Raw genomic sequence first — 17,989 nt, forward strand, 5'->3', positions numbered from 1 at the left:
ACATGAGGCAGCCTTGAGCCCTTCGTAGGCCAACCTTGGAACCTTGGTCGGTCACCGCTCATATCGAATGAGACGACTACTGCTTCATGATGCAATGCAAAGTGTTGTGATGCAGCAATTGCATATGCAATGCTTGGATGAATGTATGGATGAATGAATATATGAATGAATGTATGTATGAATCAATGTATGAATGCATGCATGAGAATGGATGAATGAATGATCATGCAATGGAAAAGAAAAGTGGGGGTCGGTAAAGTTACTTTGATGGCTCGAGTGACGGGTTCGGGGAGCTCTTATCGGATATGTTCATGTGGGGTCTGGGTCTGATGTTCATGACGGAGCTAGCGTAACCTTCATGGGGCATCCCACTACTCCCTATCCATCTCTCGGTAGTGGTTTGAGCCATTCACCGATTTGGGTAACCTGCTGGCCTCTCCTCGATGGAGATTCCACAGGTGGACCCCTCCAAACCCTTCCCGAGAAGGTGGAGGCTAAAGCTTGGGGTGCGGGGACAAAGACTCTAATCATGCTGGTGAGCAAAGACGTCGTAGCCATCAGGGCATAGGTTTCTCGCAGTTCAACCAGCTTTACTCAGTGCTTGTCTCCGCACACCCTGCCTTTAGTTTTTTAACATGAGGAGGGGTCGGGCATGGAGAATGTCTACCAAACAGAGACTCTTGCCAGCCCCCGAGCATGGCCTGACCCCCCACCATTGCTAGGGTTGGGGGCTCGGTAGTGAATTTAATGCGCGTAAAGTAAAGGTGACCCGTCTCTCGGCTATGGCTTTGAGCCGTTTGATCGACTTGGGTATAGGATTTACCTCGATGGTACGAGTGATGGGTTCGAGGAGCTCTTTACCAGATACAATCGAGTGGAATCTAGGTCCATCGTTCATTACAGTGTCAGCATAACCTACGTGGGGCATCCTGCTACTCCCTACCTATTTCTCGACAGCGGCCAAGCCATCCGATCGGCTTATGTTACCCGCTGGGACAAGACTTACCTATGGAGGTATGAGATGAGAACATCCCACCTAAAAACTTAGTTAGGCAGATAAGCTAGGCGGAGAACTTGTAATAAATGGACAAGCTCTTAAATTTAGTTATGGCAAAATAGTTTTTTAGCCCTTCTCCCCTTTTTGTATAAAAAGGTTAGTGCATTTTGACCCTTTTCGTCATTAAGGTCATAAAGCTTGGGGTGTGGGTGAGCAAATTCTGATCACGCTGGTGAGCAAAGGCGCCATAGCCACTGAGGCATAGGTCTCTTGCAGTCTGACTAGTTATGCTCAGAGTTTGTTCCCGTGACCCTAGCTCCTTAGTCTTAACATGAAAGGGGGTCAGGCATAGAGAATGTTTGCTAGGCGGACAGACTCTTAAATGTGTACCGGCTCTTTCCATGGCTAAGGCCAAAAAGCCCGGGGTGCAGAAAAAATTCTGATCACACTAGTGAGCAAAGACACCATAGCCACTGAGGCATGGGTTTCTCACAGTCCGATCAGTTTTACTCAGCGTTTGTTTCCACATACTTTGCTTTTGGGTCTTAATCGTGAGAAAGGGTCGGACGTAAAGACTGTCTATCGGATATGCATGCTCTTATTAGCCCCCAAGTGAGGCCCAACCCCCTGCCACTGCTGGGGTCGAGTGTCACTAAAGGTCGGGGAGTTTGATAGTGAAACTGATAAGAGAAAGTGTGTGTTTATTAAGGGTAAAAGCGATGTAGCTGCTCGATGTTCCATGCATTGGCGAAGACCTCGCAGTCGATGGTCTTGAGCTTGTAGGTGCCTAGCCGGAGTACCTCCACGATGACATATGGTCCCTCCCACAGAGGAGAGAGCTTGTGGCGGTCCTTGCTGCTCTGGATGAGGTGGAGGACTAGGTCTCCAACATTGAAGGCCTGACCCTACACTCGATGGCCGTGGTACCAGCACAATGCTTGCTGGTACTTGGTCGAGCAGAGGAGGGCAACATTGCATGCTTCATCCAGCTGGTCCATGGCATCCTCAAGGGATGCCTTGGCTCCCTGTTCGTCGTATGCCCTGACCCTTGGCGCTCCATAGTCTAGGTCAGTCGGGAGGATAGCCTCGGAGCCATAGACCATGAAGAATGGTGTGTAGCCGGTGGCCTAGCTAGGGGTCATCCTCAAGCTCTAGAGCACCGCGGGAAGCTCGGCTACCCACTGTCCGCCAAACTTGTTCAACCGGTTGAAGATTGTAACACCTCTGGTGTTTTAAACCCTAAAACATGCCATGTCATCATATGCATTGCACATCATTTTTGTGTTAGCGAAAATTTTGATATGTATCCACTAAAACAAGTTTACTTTTATGTTATATGTGTTGACTTGTGTGGATTGAATCAAGTTCAAAACTTTTATATTGGATTGGATTTCTGAAAACCCTAATTTCCAGCATTTAATTTTACCCTGGAAAACATAATTCAAAATCTAAGCACATTTTGGGGTTGAGCCTAAAAGTAAAAGTGTAGAGCTTGTCATTTTGTACAAAGTTGGTTTTTGGAGTTTTCAAAGTTGTTATATAAAATTTGAAGTAATTTGAAAAGGGATAAATTCTCAAAGTGTCCCCTTTTGATTTCAAACTTGCATTTTAAAATGCAGACCGAATTAGAGTATGGTTATTAAAGCAAAGTTGTAGAACTTTGATTTTGAACAACTTTTATTTTTGGAGATTTTTGAGTTACTATACAAATTTGGGAGTAATTTGGGAATTTATACGAGTGGCAATTCGGTAATTATTGTCAACAGTACCCGCGAGCGACACCTCACCGTCGGCGAGCTTCTTCTGGCTTCCAGGCATGCTCGTGGCCACCTTCGGCTTCACGCTGGTGAGGAGAAGGCTACTACGTGGCTTCTTCGTTCTTCCTGGCCGCGTTTTAAAGCCAAGACACCGTTGCCGCCATTCTCCGTTTCATCCTCTGTTTTTCCCTTCGCCACCGCCCAACTACGTCGAGCTCGTGCTATTGCCGTAGCGCATTCCCGGTCCCAGCCAAGCTTGCCATAGCCCTGCCTACTCCTTGCGAACCCAGCCGACCAATTCTAGGCGTCTGACTTTGCCGAGTTTAGCTGCGCGCTGTCTTTCTTCCTCGCGGCCAGCAGCAGCGTCGTTGAACTCGATTCGCCGTGGCCAACGTTCTACGGTGCGTTTCTATCCTTTGCTAAGCCTAGTTCTAGCTTCTCCTTGTTGCCGTGGTGCTCAGTGACCTTTTGGTTGCTTCGTTTATCCGCTGCAGCCGTCAGAACGCTGCCATCGACGTTAGCTTCGCCGTTGTGTCTGCTGTGATCATCGCCAAGCTTCTCCGTTGCTCCTCCGGTCCATCTTTCTGCTCAAGCGTGTTTGGGGTGAGCTCCTAATTCTTCCTAGGCCTTTTGCTTAACTGCTACCAGCTTTTGTCACTGGTGTAGTGTAGCCACACCATCGTGGCCGCCATGGCCGGCGTCAAGCTCGAACCCCACTGTAATTGGTCTAGCTAGTACTTCCAGTCGATACGTTGTCATGCGGGGAACGTGTTGGTACCTTCGCCGTGGCCGGAGACCTCACCGGTGGCGAGATATCGGCGGTCAAATCCCCGGTCATCGCTGCTATGCGCGGTAGTACTGTGCCGACATGTGGGGTCACTTTGTTAGTGGCTGTTGGGTTTGAAAATGAGTTTTTCTATTTTGCAGAATTGTTTAAATAGAGTTGTGTTTTGTTATTTTTGTGTAGATTTAACTAGAGCTCCAAAAATTATGAAAATTTTTGTGTGACCTCTGAGATGTAAACTATTTAGGAAAAATATGAAATGTTACTTTTCAGTACTTTTTGAATGTGATAAAAATTGCTCAAATTAATTAATAAATGGGTTTCCATGATTTTTCTAGGTTTAAATAATTATCCAAAAATTATGAAAATTGTTTTACCACTTAGTTATCATGTGATGAACCTTTACAAAAATTTTGAGCTCATTTGGAGAAAGTTGATTTATTTCATAATTTTTAATTAAATAATTAATTCATAAAAACAAATAGTAAACCTTCATGATTTAGGTTTGGTTTGAATTTTTGGATGGAGTGATGACCTTGGGTCATTAGCATAAAATGATCTTTGGTACTTAAAGTAAGTGTTGAGTTTATGAAAAAGGTTTAGTTAGTTTTTGGCTTGTAACTGTACCGCGAAGGAAAGTTGTATTCAAGTTTTTAACTTTTGCATCCATCGTCGAGCATCATGTTTTATATCTCGCATCATATTGAACATGGCATTGTTACTTCGTGTAGTGAATGAAAGTGAAAACGTGGTAGTCAATCAAGTTGTTGAGGAAGTTAATCCAACTGTTGAGGTCGGGTTTGATATCTGTGGAACATTTCCGGAACCTGACTGTTCCGTCAATCAAGGCAAGCCCCGGATGCATTTAAACCTACCTTGTGTTTTACAAAGTTTTATCGCTTTTGCTTTCAAGTACTGCATTAGGTGATTAGGAGTTGAGTGCAAACCTAATTGGTGCATTACCAACCTTGTTCTTCTATATAAACCTTGTTACCAGCGTTAATTCGAGGATGCCTAGTTATGCTTAGCCATGCTTAGATAGATAAAAGTTGGGTGATTACCTGTCACCTATGAGATATAACTGGATCTTTGGTGATGACTGGTTATTTATGTTATCATGAGACATGTGCATGTGAAGTAATAGATCTAGACCGGGCGGACTCGGTGTGTGAGAGCCACAAGACATGAATGTCTTGCGAGCGGGTTCTTTCTGCCTGTGTCGATTAAGAACCATCCGTTGTTGAATTGCATGAGGTGAGACTTTGTAGTACCGGCCACATACTCTAGTAAGCCTTAACTTGGCTATTCTATTATGAGAATGGCTACTCACGCATTGGGAGTGGAGAGATGGCGAGAATAGCGTGTACCCACGTGTCAATGGGCTGGATTGGTGGAGTACTGTATTCTCGGGTGGCGTGGACCTATTCTTGTTTTAGAGGATCTGAGGGTAGGTTGATATATGTAGGTCAAGGACCTGCATACGTCGTGTGGTTGGGAATCCCTAGCTAGGTTTATATCGGTTCGAATCGTCGTTGCTCCTCGGTTATGGAGACTCAACTCACTGTTCATCATCGTAGTTAATAAATCAAACTTGAGTACGTGTTGAGAAAAAGTTTGATATGAAGTTCATGGTCTCAATACGGATCATGGCAGATTCATATATGATCTTGATGAATGTTTTAATGTTGAGAGAAAGAATCTTGTTAGAGAGCTTTTATGCAAAAGAACTTTGATTATTGCAAAAGCCATACCTTGAATCCCTAAGCCTGCATTCCTGAGTCTTATCAGTTTTTACTTCGGTTAAGTATTATTGAGTACTTTTGTACTCAAGGTTCATTGACCCTTGTTGCAGGTGAGCCTCATGAGCAGGTCTGCTTTGGACCGTGCTGCATGACCGTTGTTCAAATCGTTGACGACAAGTAAATGTGTGGCCCTTGGGCAGGGCACTTTTATTGTGTGTTTTGTATTATGTTACTAATGCCACTCCACTACTATGGTTTGTAATATTAATCGAACTTAGTTTGTAAGGTTTGAAATAAATGTTTTGTAAACTAAGTTATTGTAAGACTTCTGCTATATTACTCTGATGTATATATATTTGAATAAACTGTTGTAATACTGCAATGACTCTGTAATGGGATCCTACTCGAAAAAATTGTGGATGATTCGGGTTTCCCGAGGACACCCGACAGTCTTCTTAAGTTATCAGGAACATATGCATAGTCGTCAGAGGTCTTTAGACAGTGACAGGTGCATGTGGGCCCTATAATTTAGGAGGTTCTGCCACAGAATGGTATCAGAGAGATCGTTACAAAGTCTTTGTTGTATTGTTTTACAAAAACTTCAAAATGTTTTGGGGCAAATAAATTTAAACTATTAATTTGGTCCAAATTGCTTCTGACTTATCTTATTTCATTCTCGCCACTCCTTATTTGATTAAACAGGCTATTTGTGGTGGAGTAGTAATCTTATTATGCCCTATATAATAAATACTTTTGGTTATGCACCTTAGTAGCTTTAATGTTTAAGTTTCGTAAGGACAATTCATGCATTATGATTAATCCACTTGTTACTTACTTTCCCACTGAGTCTAGGTTGAGTAGTGAGTCTAGATTGAGTAGGGTAATCCATCATTGCTGCTCTTTAGACTTGTATCAGATTGTCTTACTTGGATTAAATCTTGCTTCCTACAGTATGGCTCGTACCAAGGTAACGCCCAGTAAGTCTGTTGGACCCAAAGGAGTTCCTCGTCACTAGCTTGCCCCTAGGAGCGATGGTGCTAGCAGTAGCAGCTTTAGGCCTGATCCCCAGGCTAAGATACAGAGACTTTCAGTAGAGTTAGCACAGGCTACTAGAGATAGGGCCTTGGATGCCATCCAGGTGGGCGAGTTACAAGATAAATTGAGGCATCTCACCACCGCTCATGAGAACTGTGAACGTATGTTAGTTCGTATGATAGAAGGAAAAATGAGGCTAGGCATAGAGAAGATGTAGCTAGAGCCCGAGCTCATGAGTTAGAATTCTATGTAGAAGACTTAGAAGAATATTCTACCAATCTGCATGAAGAAGTCCATAGGCTGAACAATCTCCTGGATCCAAATCATGAACCTCAGGTAGATGTAATGGACCTAGGTGTCATCATAGCAGATGATGATGAACTTGAAGAGGAAGAAGAAGATCCCAAAGAATTAGTGATGGTCAATGAAAGTGATAATGAAGGCAGAAATGTTTTTGGGATGGATACCGATCACGAGGTTTGAGACGATCGAGTATAAGAGTAGAGTTGTGGAATAGGGAGTTCTAGTCTAGTTGGGTAGTCTTGCTTAGGTGCAGACTTGTGTTTAAATAAGTGAACCCAATGTAATGTGGTTGTAGTAAGCTCTTTTAATAATTCAATAAAGGATTGTGAGTAAAGTTTGGTTTGTTATGAACAGATGCGTCGTACTCGGGTTCGACTATTCCTGGCTCTTCGCAAGACAAGGATGGTATTCTAGATCCGCCACTAGTTCCACCCAATTTGGCTAATGCTATCGCGGCGCTGGTCAATGTGACCGTAGATAATGCTCGGTTGCTTTGGGAGTTAGCTCAAAGCAATCAAAATATGATGCAAGGGAATCGTGGTCGTAATCATCACAGGCAAGAAGCTACGTATGTTGACTTCACAGATACATGACCACCAGTATTTACCAAGGCTGACAAACCACTTGAAGCTGATGATTGGCTTCGTACCATGGAGTAGAAGTTTGACCTCATTCCATGCACTGAGTTTCAGAAGCCTATTTTTGCTGCCCAACAGCTTAGGGGTACAGCAGGCGCTTGGTGGGTGAACCTTGTGGCTATGCAACCTGCAGGTGTTCAGTTAACTTGGGCTGAGTTCCACACTGCTTTTCGTGCCCATTATATTCTTGAGGGAGTTATGGCCATGAAGCTTGATGAGTTTCTTGCTTTGAAGCAAGGTGATCAAATAGTCATGTAGTATGTGGGCAAGTTCAATCACCTTTCATAGTACGCACCTGAGCATGTTAACACAGATGCCAAGAAGAAGAAATGGTTCATGCGTGGCCTTAATACCAAACTGTAGACCATGATGACTACCTATACAAATGTCACATATCATAAGGCAGTTAACATTGCTATTGCTTCAGAGGAAAAATATCGGCAGCATAAGGAGATTAAGAAGAAAAAGAGTGTGCCATCTGGATCTTTTGGTGGAAATCAAAAGAGACAAAAGATAATCTATCACCCAGTGAATCACTACCATCCTCCTTATCGTCTGCCGCAGTTCCAAGCCGGTCAAGGATCAAATATCCATCCTGCAACAACTTACCAGAATCCACAATAGACAAATGTTCTTGGTGCTCGTGCTCCAACACCCCAAGGCTACAATTACCCATGTTTCAATTGTGGGAAGTCAGGTCATTTCTCTAGGAAATGTCTGTATCCTAAGCAGTATAATCCAAATTTTTAGAAGGCTCCTGGAAATCAACAATAGGGTCAAGCTTAGGATAAGAACAACAACCAAGATGCTCAGAAGGGCAAAAATGAAAAGAAGACGGGATGGGTTTTCTATATTCAAACTGGGGAGATTCCAGAAGGGGAACCCGTGATGCTGGGTATGTTTCCTATCGCTGATCATCCTGTAGTTATGCTTTTTGATTCTGGTGCATCTCATACATTCATCAATAGAACCTTTGTCATAAAGCATGAAATTCCAATTGGGGAAACAAAGGAAAAATTCTTTATACAGTCGCCTAGGGGACTTCTATGTACTAAGGAAATGGTGTACCAGGTACCCATAAACCTGGGTGGGCACATTTTTCCCACTACCATGATTATCCTAAAGGATCAGGATATAGATATAATCTTGGGAATGAACTGGATGTATCAACATAAAGCTATTGTAGATACTTTGAATAGGACAATAAGGGTGAGTTTGCCAGATAGTAATTCTCAGCTTCTTATCCAACTTCCAATCTTAAAGAGACTAGTGGAAAAGGTTTGTGCAACTTCCGTCAAGGAGATTAGAGATATCCCTGTAGTTTGTGAATCCCTAGATGTTTTTCCTGAAGATTTACCTGGTCTACCACCTGATAGGGATGTCTAGTTTGGAATAGATCTAAAACCTAGAACAGCTCTAATCTCTCAGAGAGCTTATAGGATGCCTCCCAAGGAATTAGCCGAGTTGAAGACTCAGTTGCAAGAGTTGATTGATAAGGGGTTTATCCAACCTAGTTCATCATCTTGGGGTTGTCCTGCCATTTTTGTGAAAAAGAAAGATGAGACCCTGAGATTGTGTGTTGACTACCGTCCATTGAATGAAGTGTGACACTTAAGAATAGATATCCCTTACCTCGGATAGATTTACTTTTTGATCAACTGGCTAGAGCCAAAGTTTTCTCCAAGATTGATTTGAGGTCAGGTTACCATCAAATCAAAATTAAGCCTGAAGATATTCCGAAAATAGCATTTACCACAAGATATGGATTATATGAATACCTGGTAATGTCTTTTGGTTTGACGAATGCCCCAGCTCACTTTATGTATCTGATGAATTCAGTGTTCATGCCAGAGCTAGACAAGTTTGTAGTGGTCTTTATTGATGACATCTTAATATATTCCAAGAACAAGAAAGAACATGCTGAACATCTCAAAGTTGTTCTGACACGCTTAAGAGAACATCAGTTATATGCCAAGTTTAGTAAGTGTGATTTCTGGCTAAAGGAAGTACAATTTTTAGGACATGTTTTGTCAGCTGAAGGAGTTGCAGTAGATCCAAGCAAAGTTAAGTATATACTAGATTGGAAACCACCAACCATGGTTCATGAGGTCCGAAGTTTTCTGGGAATGGCGGGTTATTACCGTCGTTTCATTTCAGATTTCTCTAGAATATCCAAGTCTATCACTGAATTGTTGAAGAACCAAGCCAAGTTTGTCTGGTCACCTGAGCGTGAAGAAGCTTTCTAGACTTTGAAGAGATTATTAACCACTGCACCAGTGTTAGCATAGCCAGATATCGAGAAGTCGTTCAATGTTTATTGTGATGCTTCTGGTATTGGTATTGGTATTGGGTGTGTATTGATGCAAGAAGGCCGAGTCATTGCTTATGCTTCTAGACAACTTAAGCGACATGAAGAGCATTATCCAACTCATGATCTGGAGTTAGCAGCAGTTGTCCATGATTTGAAGATTTGGTGGCATTACCTACTTGGTAATACTTGCCATATTTATATAGATCACAAGAGTTTAAAGTATATCTTTACTCAATCGGAATTGAATATGCGGCAAAGAAGATGGTTGGAATTGATTAAAGATTATGACTCGGAGGTGCATTACCACCCTGGTAAAGCAAATGTGGTTGCAGATGCACTCAGTCGTAAGAGTCATTGCAATTGCCTGACAGTAAAAACAATGGATCTGACTTTATGTCAGGAGATGGAGAAGTTGAATTTAGAGATAATTCAACAAGATAGTTTGACCAATATAACTGTTGAAGCCATTATTCGAGATCAAATTATTGCTGCTCAAAAAGAAAACAAGGGTATAGCCCATATCAAAGAAAGAGTTAGGAAGGGAAAAGCGACATGTTTCAAGATAGATGATGCAGGTGTGCTATGGTTCAAGAATCGTCTTGTGGTACCAAAGGTTCCTGAGTTGCGACAGTCGATTCTTGAAGAGGCACATACCACCAGGTTAACTATTCATCCGAGCAGTAATAAAATGTACCATGACCTGAAACAGAGATTTTGGTGGACCAAAATGAAGATAGAGATTGCTCGATATATAGCCAAGTGTGATACTTGTCAAAAAGTAAAAGCTATACATTTGAGGTCCACTGGAGAGTTACAACCATTGCCTATTCCAACTTGGAAGTGGGAGGATATTAGTATGAACTTTATCGTTGGTCTACCCAAGACATCAAAAGGTTTTGACTCAATATGGGTTATTGTAGATCGACTAACTAAGTCAGCACATTTTCTTCCAGTCAAGAGTATATATCCCACTATCCAATATGCCAAGATGTATTTAGCACGAATCGTGAGCCTACATGGAGTACCAAAGACCATTATGTCAGATATGGGTATACAATTTGTCTCCAACTTTTGGAAACAATTGCATGCTTCGATGGGTACCAAACTCCTATATAGTACAGCGTATCATCCACAGACTAATGGTCAGACTGAAAGGGTAAATCAAGTACTTGAAGATATGTTAAGGTGTTGTGTCCTTAACTATTCCAATAAGTGGGATGCATGTTTGCCTTTGGCTGAGTTCTCATACAACAATAGTTATCAAGAGAGTATTAGGATGGCTCCGTTTGAAGCACTCTATGGTCATAGGTGCAAAACATCGCTAAATTAGTCTAAACCTAGGGAAAGATGGTTCTTTGGAGTTGACCTTGTGAAAGAAACAAAAGAGAAGGTTAGACAGATACAAAATAATTTGAAGATAGCTTAGTCCCGACAAAAGAGTTATACAGATAAACGACGTCGACCATTGGTGTTTAACAAGGGATATTTTGTTTATCTGAAGGTATCACCAATGAAGGGAGTTACCTATTTTGGTGTTAAAGGTAAGTTGGCACCTTGTTATATTGGACCATTTCAAATTTTGGAGAGGTGTGGAAAGGTGGCATATCTCTTGAAGTTACTAGAACATCTCTCAGCTGTACATGATGTGTTCCATGTTTCTCAATTAAAGAAATGTCTTCGAGTGCCTGATCAGAATGTTGAGGTTGAAGGAGTTGAACTGGAACCTGATTTGACCTATTCCGAATATCCTATCCGAGTTCTGGGTCAGAAGGACCATGTCACTCGAAGGAGAATAATCAAATTCTACAAGATACAATGGAATCAACATTCCGAAGAAGAAGCTACTTGGGAATCCAAAGATTACTTGCTAGAACAGTTTCTAGAGTTTCTTGCGTCAATATAGAATAATGTTAGTTGTGCTTTGTCATTACGAACCATGTTTTGTAAAGGGACCTTAGCTACTTTATGGTTAGGGTTGGAATGTTGTTGTTTGACATATTTCCTTTTTCCATTACTTACCCTATGACTTTAAATCTCGGGACGAGATTTCTTTTAGGGGGAAAGATTGTAACACCTCTGGTGTTTTAAACCCTAAAACATGCCATGTCATCATATGCAATGCACATCATTTTTGTGTTAGCAAAAATTTTGATATGTATCCACTAAAACAAGTTTACTTTTATGTTATATGTGTTGACTTGTGTGGATTGAATCAAGTTCAAAACTTTTGTATTGGATTGGATTTTCGAAAACCCTAATTTCTAGCATTTAATTTTACCCTGGAAAACCTAATTCAAAATCTAAGCACATTTTGGGGTTGAGCCTAAAAGGAAAAGTGTAGACCTTGTCATTTTGTACAAAGTTGGTTTTTGGATTTTTCAAAGTTGTTATATAAAATTTAAAGTAATTTAAAAAGGGATAAATTCTCAAAGTGTCCCCTTTTGATTTCAAACTTGCATTTTAAAATGTAGACCGAATAAGAGTATGGTTATTAAAGCAAAGTTGTAGAACTTTGAATTTGGAACAACTTTTATTTTTGGAGATTTTTGAGTTACTATACAAATTTGGGAGTAACTTGGGAATTTATACGAGTGGCAATTCGGTAATTATTGTCAACAGTACCCGTGGGCGACACCTCACCGTCGGCGAGCATCTTCTGGCTTCCAGGCGCGCTCGTGGCCACCTTCGGCTTCATGCTGGCGAGGAGAAGGCTGCTGCGTGGCTTCTTCGTTCTTCCTGGCTGCGTTTTAAAGCCGAGACACCATCGCCGCCATTCTCCGTTTCATCCTCTGTTTTTCTCGTCGCCACCGCCCAACTACGTCGAGCTCCTGCTGTTGCCGTAGTGCATTCCCGATCCCAGCAAAGCTTGCCATAGCCCCGCCTACTCCTTGCGAACCTAGTCGACTGATTCTAGGCATCTGACTTCATCGAGTTTAGATGCGCGCCATCTTTCTTCCTCGCGGCCGGCAGCAGCGTCGTTGAACTCGATTCGCCGTGGCCAGCGTTCTATGGTGCATTTGTATCCTTGCTAAGCCTGGTTCCAGCTTCTCCTTGTTGCCGTGGCACTCGAAGACCTTTTGGTTGCTCTGTTTATCCACTGCAGCCACCGGAACGCCGCCATCGACGTCAGCTTCGCCGCCGTGTCTGCTGTGATCGACACCAAGCTTCTCCGTTGCTCCTCCAGTCCATCTTTCTGCTCAAGCGTGTTTGGGGTGAGCTCCTGATTCTTCCTGGGCCTTTTGCTTAACTGCTACCGACCTTGTGTCACTGGCATAGTGTATCCGCACCGTCGTGGCCGCCATGGCCAGCGTCAAGCTCGAACCCCGCTGTAATTGGTCTAGCTAGTACTTCCAGTCGATACGTTGTCATGTGGGGAACGTGTTGGTACCTTCGCCGTGGCCGGAGACCTCACCAGCGGCGAGATATCAGCGGTCAAATCCTCGGTCATCGCTGCTGTGCGCGTTAGTACTGTGCCGACATGTGGGGTCACTTTGTCAGTGGCCGTTGTGTTTGAAAATGAGTTTTTCTATTTTGCAGAATTGTTTAAATAGTGTTGTGTTTTGTTATTTTTGTATAGATTTAACTAGAGCTCCAAAAATTATGAAAATTTTTGTGTGACCTCTTTGAGATGTAAACGATTTAGGAAAAATATGAAATGTTACTTTTCAGTATTTTTGAATGTGTTAAAAATTGCTCAAATTAATTAATAAATGGGTTTCCATGATTTTTCTAGGTTTAAATAATTATTCAAAAATTATGAAAATTGTTTTACCACTTAGTTATAATGTGATTAACCTTTACAAAAATTCTGAGCTCATTTGGAGAAAGTTGATTTATTTCATAATTTTTAATTAAATAATTAATTCATAAAAACAAATAGTAAACCTTCATGATTTAGGTTTGGTTTGAATTTTTGGATGGAGTGATGACCTTGGGTCATTAGCGTAAAATGATCTTTGGTACTTAAAGTAAGTGTTGAGTTTATGAAAAAGGTTTAGTTAGTTTTTGGCTTGTAACTGTACCGCAAAGGAAAGTTGTATTCAAGTTTTTAACTTTTGCTTCCATCGTCGAGCATCATGTTTTATATCCCGCATCATATTGAACATGGCATTGTTACTTTGTGTAGTGAATGAAAGTGAAAACATGGTAGCCAATCAAGTTGTTGAGGAAGTTAATCCAACTATTGAGGTCGGGTTTGATATTTGTGGAACATCTCCGGAACCTGACTATTCCGTCAATCAAGGCAAGCCCCGGATGCATTTAAACCTACCTTGTGTTTTATGAAGTTTTATCGCTTTTGCTTTCAAGTACTGCATTAAGTGATTAGGAGTTGAGTGCAAACCTAATTGGTGCATTACCAACCTTGTTCTTCTATATAAACCTTGTTACCAGTGTTAATTCGAGGATGCCTAGTTATGCTTAGTCATGCTTAGATAGATAAAAGTCGGGTGATTAACTGTCACCCATGAGATATAACTGGATCTTTGGTGATGACTGGTTATTTATGTTATCATGAGACATGTGCATGTGAAGTAATAGATCTAGACCGGGTGGACTCAGTGTGTGAGAGCCACAAGACATGAATGTCTTGTGAGCAGGTTCTCTCCGCCTATGTCGATTAAAAACCGTCCGTTGTTGAATTGCATGAGGTGAGACTTTGTAGTACCGGCCACATACTCCGGTAAGCCTTAACTTGGCTATTCTATTACGAGAATGGCTACTCGCGCACTGGGAGTGGAGAGATGGTGAGAATAGCATGTACCCACGTGGCAATGGGCTAGATTGGTGGAGTACTTTATTCTCGGGTGGCGTGGACCTGTTCTTATTTTAGAGGATCTGAGGGTAGGTTGATATATGTAGGTTAGGGACCTGCATATGTCGTGTGGTTGGGAATCCCCAGCTGGGTTTATATCGGTTTGAATCGTCGTTGCTCCTCGGTTATGGAGACTCAACTCACTATTCATCATCGTAGTTAATAAATGAAACTTGAGTACGTGTTGAGAAAAAGTTTGATATGAAGTTCATGGTCTCAATACGGATCATGATAGATTCATATATGATCTTGATGAATGTTTTAATGTTGAGAGAAAGAATCTTGTTAGAGCTTTTACGCAAAAGAACTTTGATTATTACAAAAGCCATACCTTGAATGCCTAAGCCTGCATTCCTGAGTCTTATCAGTTTTTACTTCGGTTAAGTCTTGTTGAGTACTTTTGTACTCAGGGTTTGTTGACCCTTGTTGCAGGTGAGCCTCATGAGCAGGTCTTCTTTGGACCATGCGGCATGACAGTTGTTCAAATCGTTGATGACAAGTAAATATGTGGCCCTTGGGCAGGGCACTTTTATTGTGTGTTTTGTATTATGTTACTAATGCCACTCCACTACTATGGTTTGTAATATTAATCGAACTTAGTTTGTAAGGTTTGAAATAAATGTTTTGTAAACTAAGTTATTGTAAGACTTCTACTATATTACTCTGATGTATATATATTTGAATAAACTGTTGTAATACTACAATGACTTTGTAATGGGATCCTGCTTAGAAAAATTGTGGATGATTCGGGTTTCCCGAGGACACCCGACAGTCTTCTTAAGTTACCGGGAACATATGCATAGTCATTAGAGGTCTTTGGACAGTGATAGGTGCATGTGGGCCCTATAATTTAGGAGGTTCTGCCACAAAGATCCTAGGCTTAAGGCCCTATAGGACCATGCCATTTGCGCGCTCGACCTGCCCGTTCATGCAGGGGTGTGCTACGGCGGCCCAATCGACCTAGATGTGGTTTCATTGTAGAACCAGAGGAACTTCTTTTCGGTGAACTATGTGCCATTGTCCAAGATGATGGAGTTCGGGACTCCAAAGCGATGGATGATGTCGAGGAAGAACAGCACGGCTTCCTCAGACTTGATCACAGAGATCGGCCGAGCCTCTATCCACTTTGTAAACTTGTCTACGGTGACAAGCAAGTGGGTGTAGCCCCCGAGCGCTCTTTTGAGAGGTCCGACCAGATCAAGCCCCCAGACCATGAATGGCCACGTGATGGGGATCGTCTAGAGCGCTTGGGCCGATAGGTGAGTCTACTGAGTGTAGTACTGACACCCTTCGTAGGTGTGCACAACTCGCTCAGCATTGGCTACTACGGTTGGCCAGTAGAATCCATGTCAGAACACATTTCCAACAAGGGTTCTAGGCATAGCATGGTGACCACAGACCCCACCATGGATATCGCTCAGAAAACGCTTCCCTGTTCGATGGGGATGCAGCACTGTAGGATCCTGGTGTGGCTTCACTTGTAGAGTTTGCCCTCGATAAGGACAAAGGACTTGGCATGATGCGTGAGCCATCGAGCCTCCGTCTTGTCTATCAGCAGTGCCTCACAGAGGAGGTAGTCGAGGTAGAGCATCCTCCAGTCGACTAGAGGGTCAGGCTCTATTACTGGGTCTTCTTCGAGCTCCCTGACTTTAGGGTCGGATGGAGCTGACAGTTGGTCAGCCCCCGAGCCCTGGGCGGATGGACCATCACTGGCTTGTTCTGACCCCTCATAGCGAACCGGGGGCTTATGCTAATCGCTAGCAAAGATGCCTATTGGCACCAGCTCTTGGCCAGACGCTGCCTTTGCCATCATGTCAACTGCCTCATTGAGACACCTTAGGATATGATTGAGCTCGAGGCCATCTAACTTGTCCTCTAGCTAGTAGACTTCTCGACAGTATGCAGCCATCTTGGCATCATGGTAGCTTGACTCCTTCATGACTTGGTCGATGACCAGCTGGGAATCACCCAAGATGTCGAGGCATCAGATGCCCAACTCTATGGTGAGGCCATTGATGAGCGCCTCATATTCGGCCACTTGAGCATACAATGCTGGTACATAGCCCAAGCGTTCTTTAGACCGAATGGCATTGTGACATAGCAGAATGATCCGAAGGGGGTGATGAAAGATGTCGCGAGCTGGTCGGACTCTTTCATCGTGATTTGATGGTACCCAGAGTACACATCAAGGAAGCAAAGGGTTTCACACCCTAAGGTAGAGTCGACTATTTGGTCTATGCGTGGCAAAGGAAACAGATCCTTTGGGCACACTTTGTTGAGACCCATGTAGTCAACACACATCCTCCATTTCCCACTCTTCTTTCATACAAGAATAGGATTATCTGATCACTCAGGGTGGTACACTTCCTTGATGAACCCAGCCGCCAAAAAGCTTCATGATCACCTCGTTGATGGTCCTACTTCCCCCTCATCAAAGCGACATAGGCATTGCTTCACTAGCTTGGAGCTTGGGTGGATCTTCAAGGCATGCTCGGTGACTTTCCTTAGAATGCTCGACATGTTCAAGGGTTTCCACGCAAAGATGTCTCTGTTGGCATAGAGGAAGCTGATGAGCACGCTTTCCTATTTGGAGGAAAGCGTGGTGCCAATGTGCACCACTTTGCCCTCGAGGCTGCTCGGGTCTATAAGGATCTCCTTGGCGCTCTCCACTGGCTCGAAAGACCCGGCAGATTGCTTGGGGTCAGGTGCTTCTTCGGTGACCTCCTTCCTGATGGTCGTGAGCTCTCTGGAGGCGATGATTGCCGTGGCATGATCACAGCACTCGACCTCGTACTCGTAGGCATGTTGAAAGGAGGTGTCGATGGTGATGACCTCGCCTGGGCCTAGCATCTTTAGCTTTAGGTAGGTGTAGTTGGGGACAGCCATGAACTTCGCATAGCATGGTCGTCCTAGGATGGCGTGGTAGGTTCCGTGGAACCCAACCACTTCAAACATGAGGGTCTCTATCCTATAGTTGGATGGACCCCCAAAGGTGATGGGTAGATCAATCTGCCCAAGTGGCATGGCCTGCATTCTAGGCATGATGCCATGGAAAGGCGCTCTAATCGGCTGGATGCACGCTCGGTCGATGACCATAGCATAGAGCGTCTCAGCATACATGATGTTGAGGCCACTGCCTCCATCCATCAGCACCTTAGTGAGCCGCTTCATGCTGACGATTGGGTCGACCACAAGCGGTTATGAACCATCAAAGGAAGGTAGGCGCGGTTGACCCGGCCGTATAGACCTCGCGGCGCATGAGCTTCTGGCGGCACTTGGAGTCATAGGCTGCCGACCCTTCGAAGATCATGAGGTAGCCATCTAGCATCAAAAAGCCATTGTCCCTCCCCTCAGCATCGTTAGCGGTCGGCACAGGGTCCTTCTCGTGCTCCCCTTTGTTGGAGCTTCTAGATAAGAACCGCTTCATGAGGCCGTAGTCCTTGTATAAATGCTTGATGGGGAAGGCATTGTTCAAGCATGGCCCCTCGAGTAGCTTCTCAAAGTGGTTCAGAGTGCCCTCTGTGGGCCTCTGGCCCCCCTACGGTCAGCGGCGGCCACGAGGGATCCCTCGCACCGCTGCCTATTCTTCTTCTTGATGGGATGGTTGGA

At 43.4% G+C, this 17,989-nt stretch overlaps 1 protein-coding gene across 1 annotated transcript; it reads right to left on the minus strand.

Annotated features, from left to right (window-relative positions):
- Positions 1-16,963: 16,963 nt before the first annotated feature.
- On the minus strand, positions 16,964-17,266 carry LOC136524792 (uncharacterized). Its single transcript, XM_066518038.1, has one exon. The coding sequence runs from the start codon at positions 17,264-17,266 to the stop codon at positions 16,964-16,966; it is 303 nt and encodes a 100-aa protein (XP_066374135.1).
- Between the last annotated feature and the right edge of the window lie 723 nt (positions 17,267-17,989).

Source organism: Miscanthus floridulus, chromosome 18, assembly GCF_019320115.1.
Source record: "Miscanthus floridulus cultivar M001 chromosome 18, ASM1932011v1, whole genome shotgun sequence".
NCBI lineage: Eukaryota > Viridiplantae > Streptophyta > Magnoliopsida > Poales > Poaceae > Miscanthus > Miscanthus floridulus.

Excerpts from the sequence above, each read along its gene's own strand:
- LOC136524792 (XM_066518038.1), bottom strand. The coding sequence starts at position 17,266 with ATGGCTGTCCCCAACTACACCTACCTAAAGCTAAAGATGCTAGGCCCA.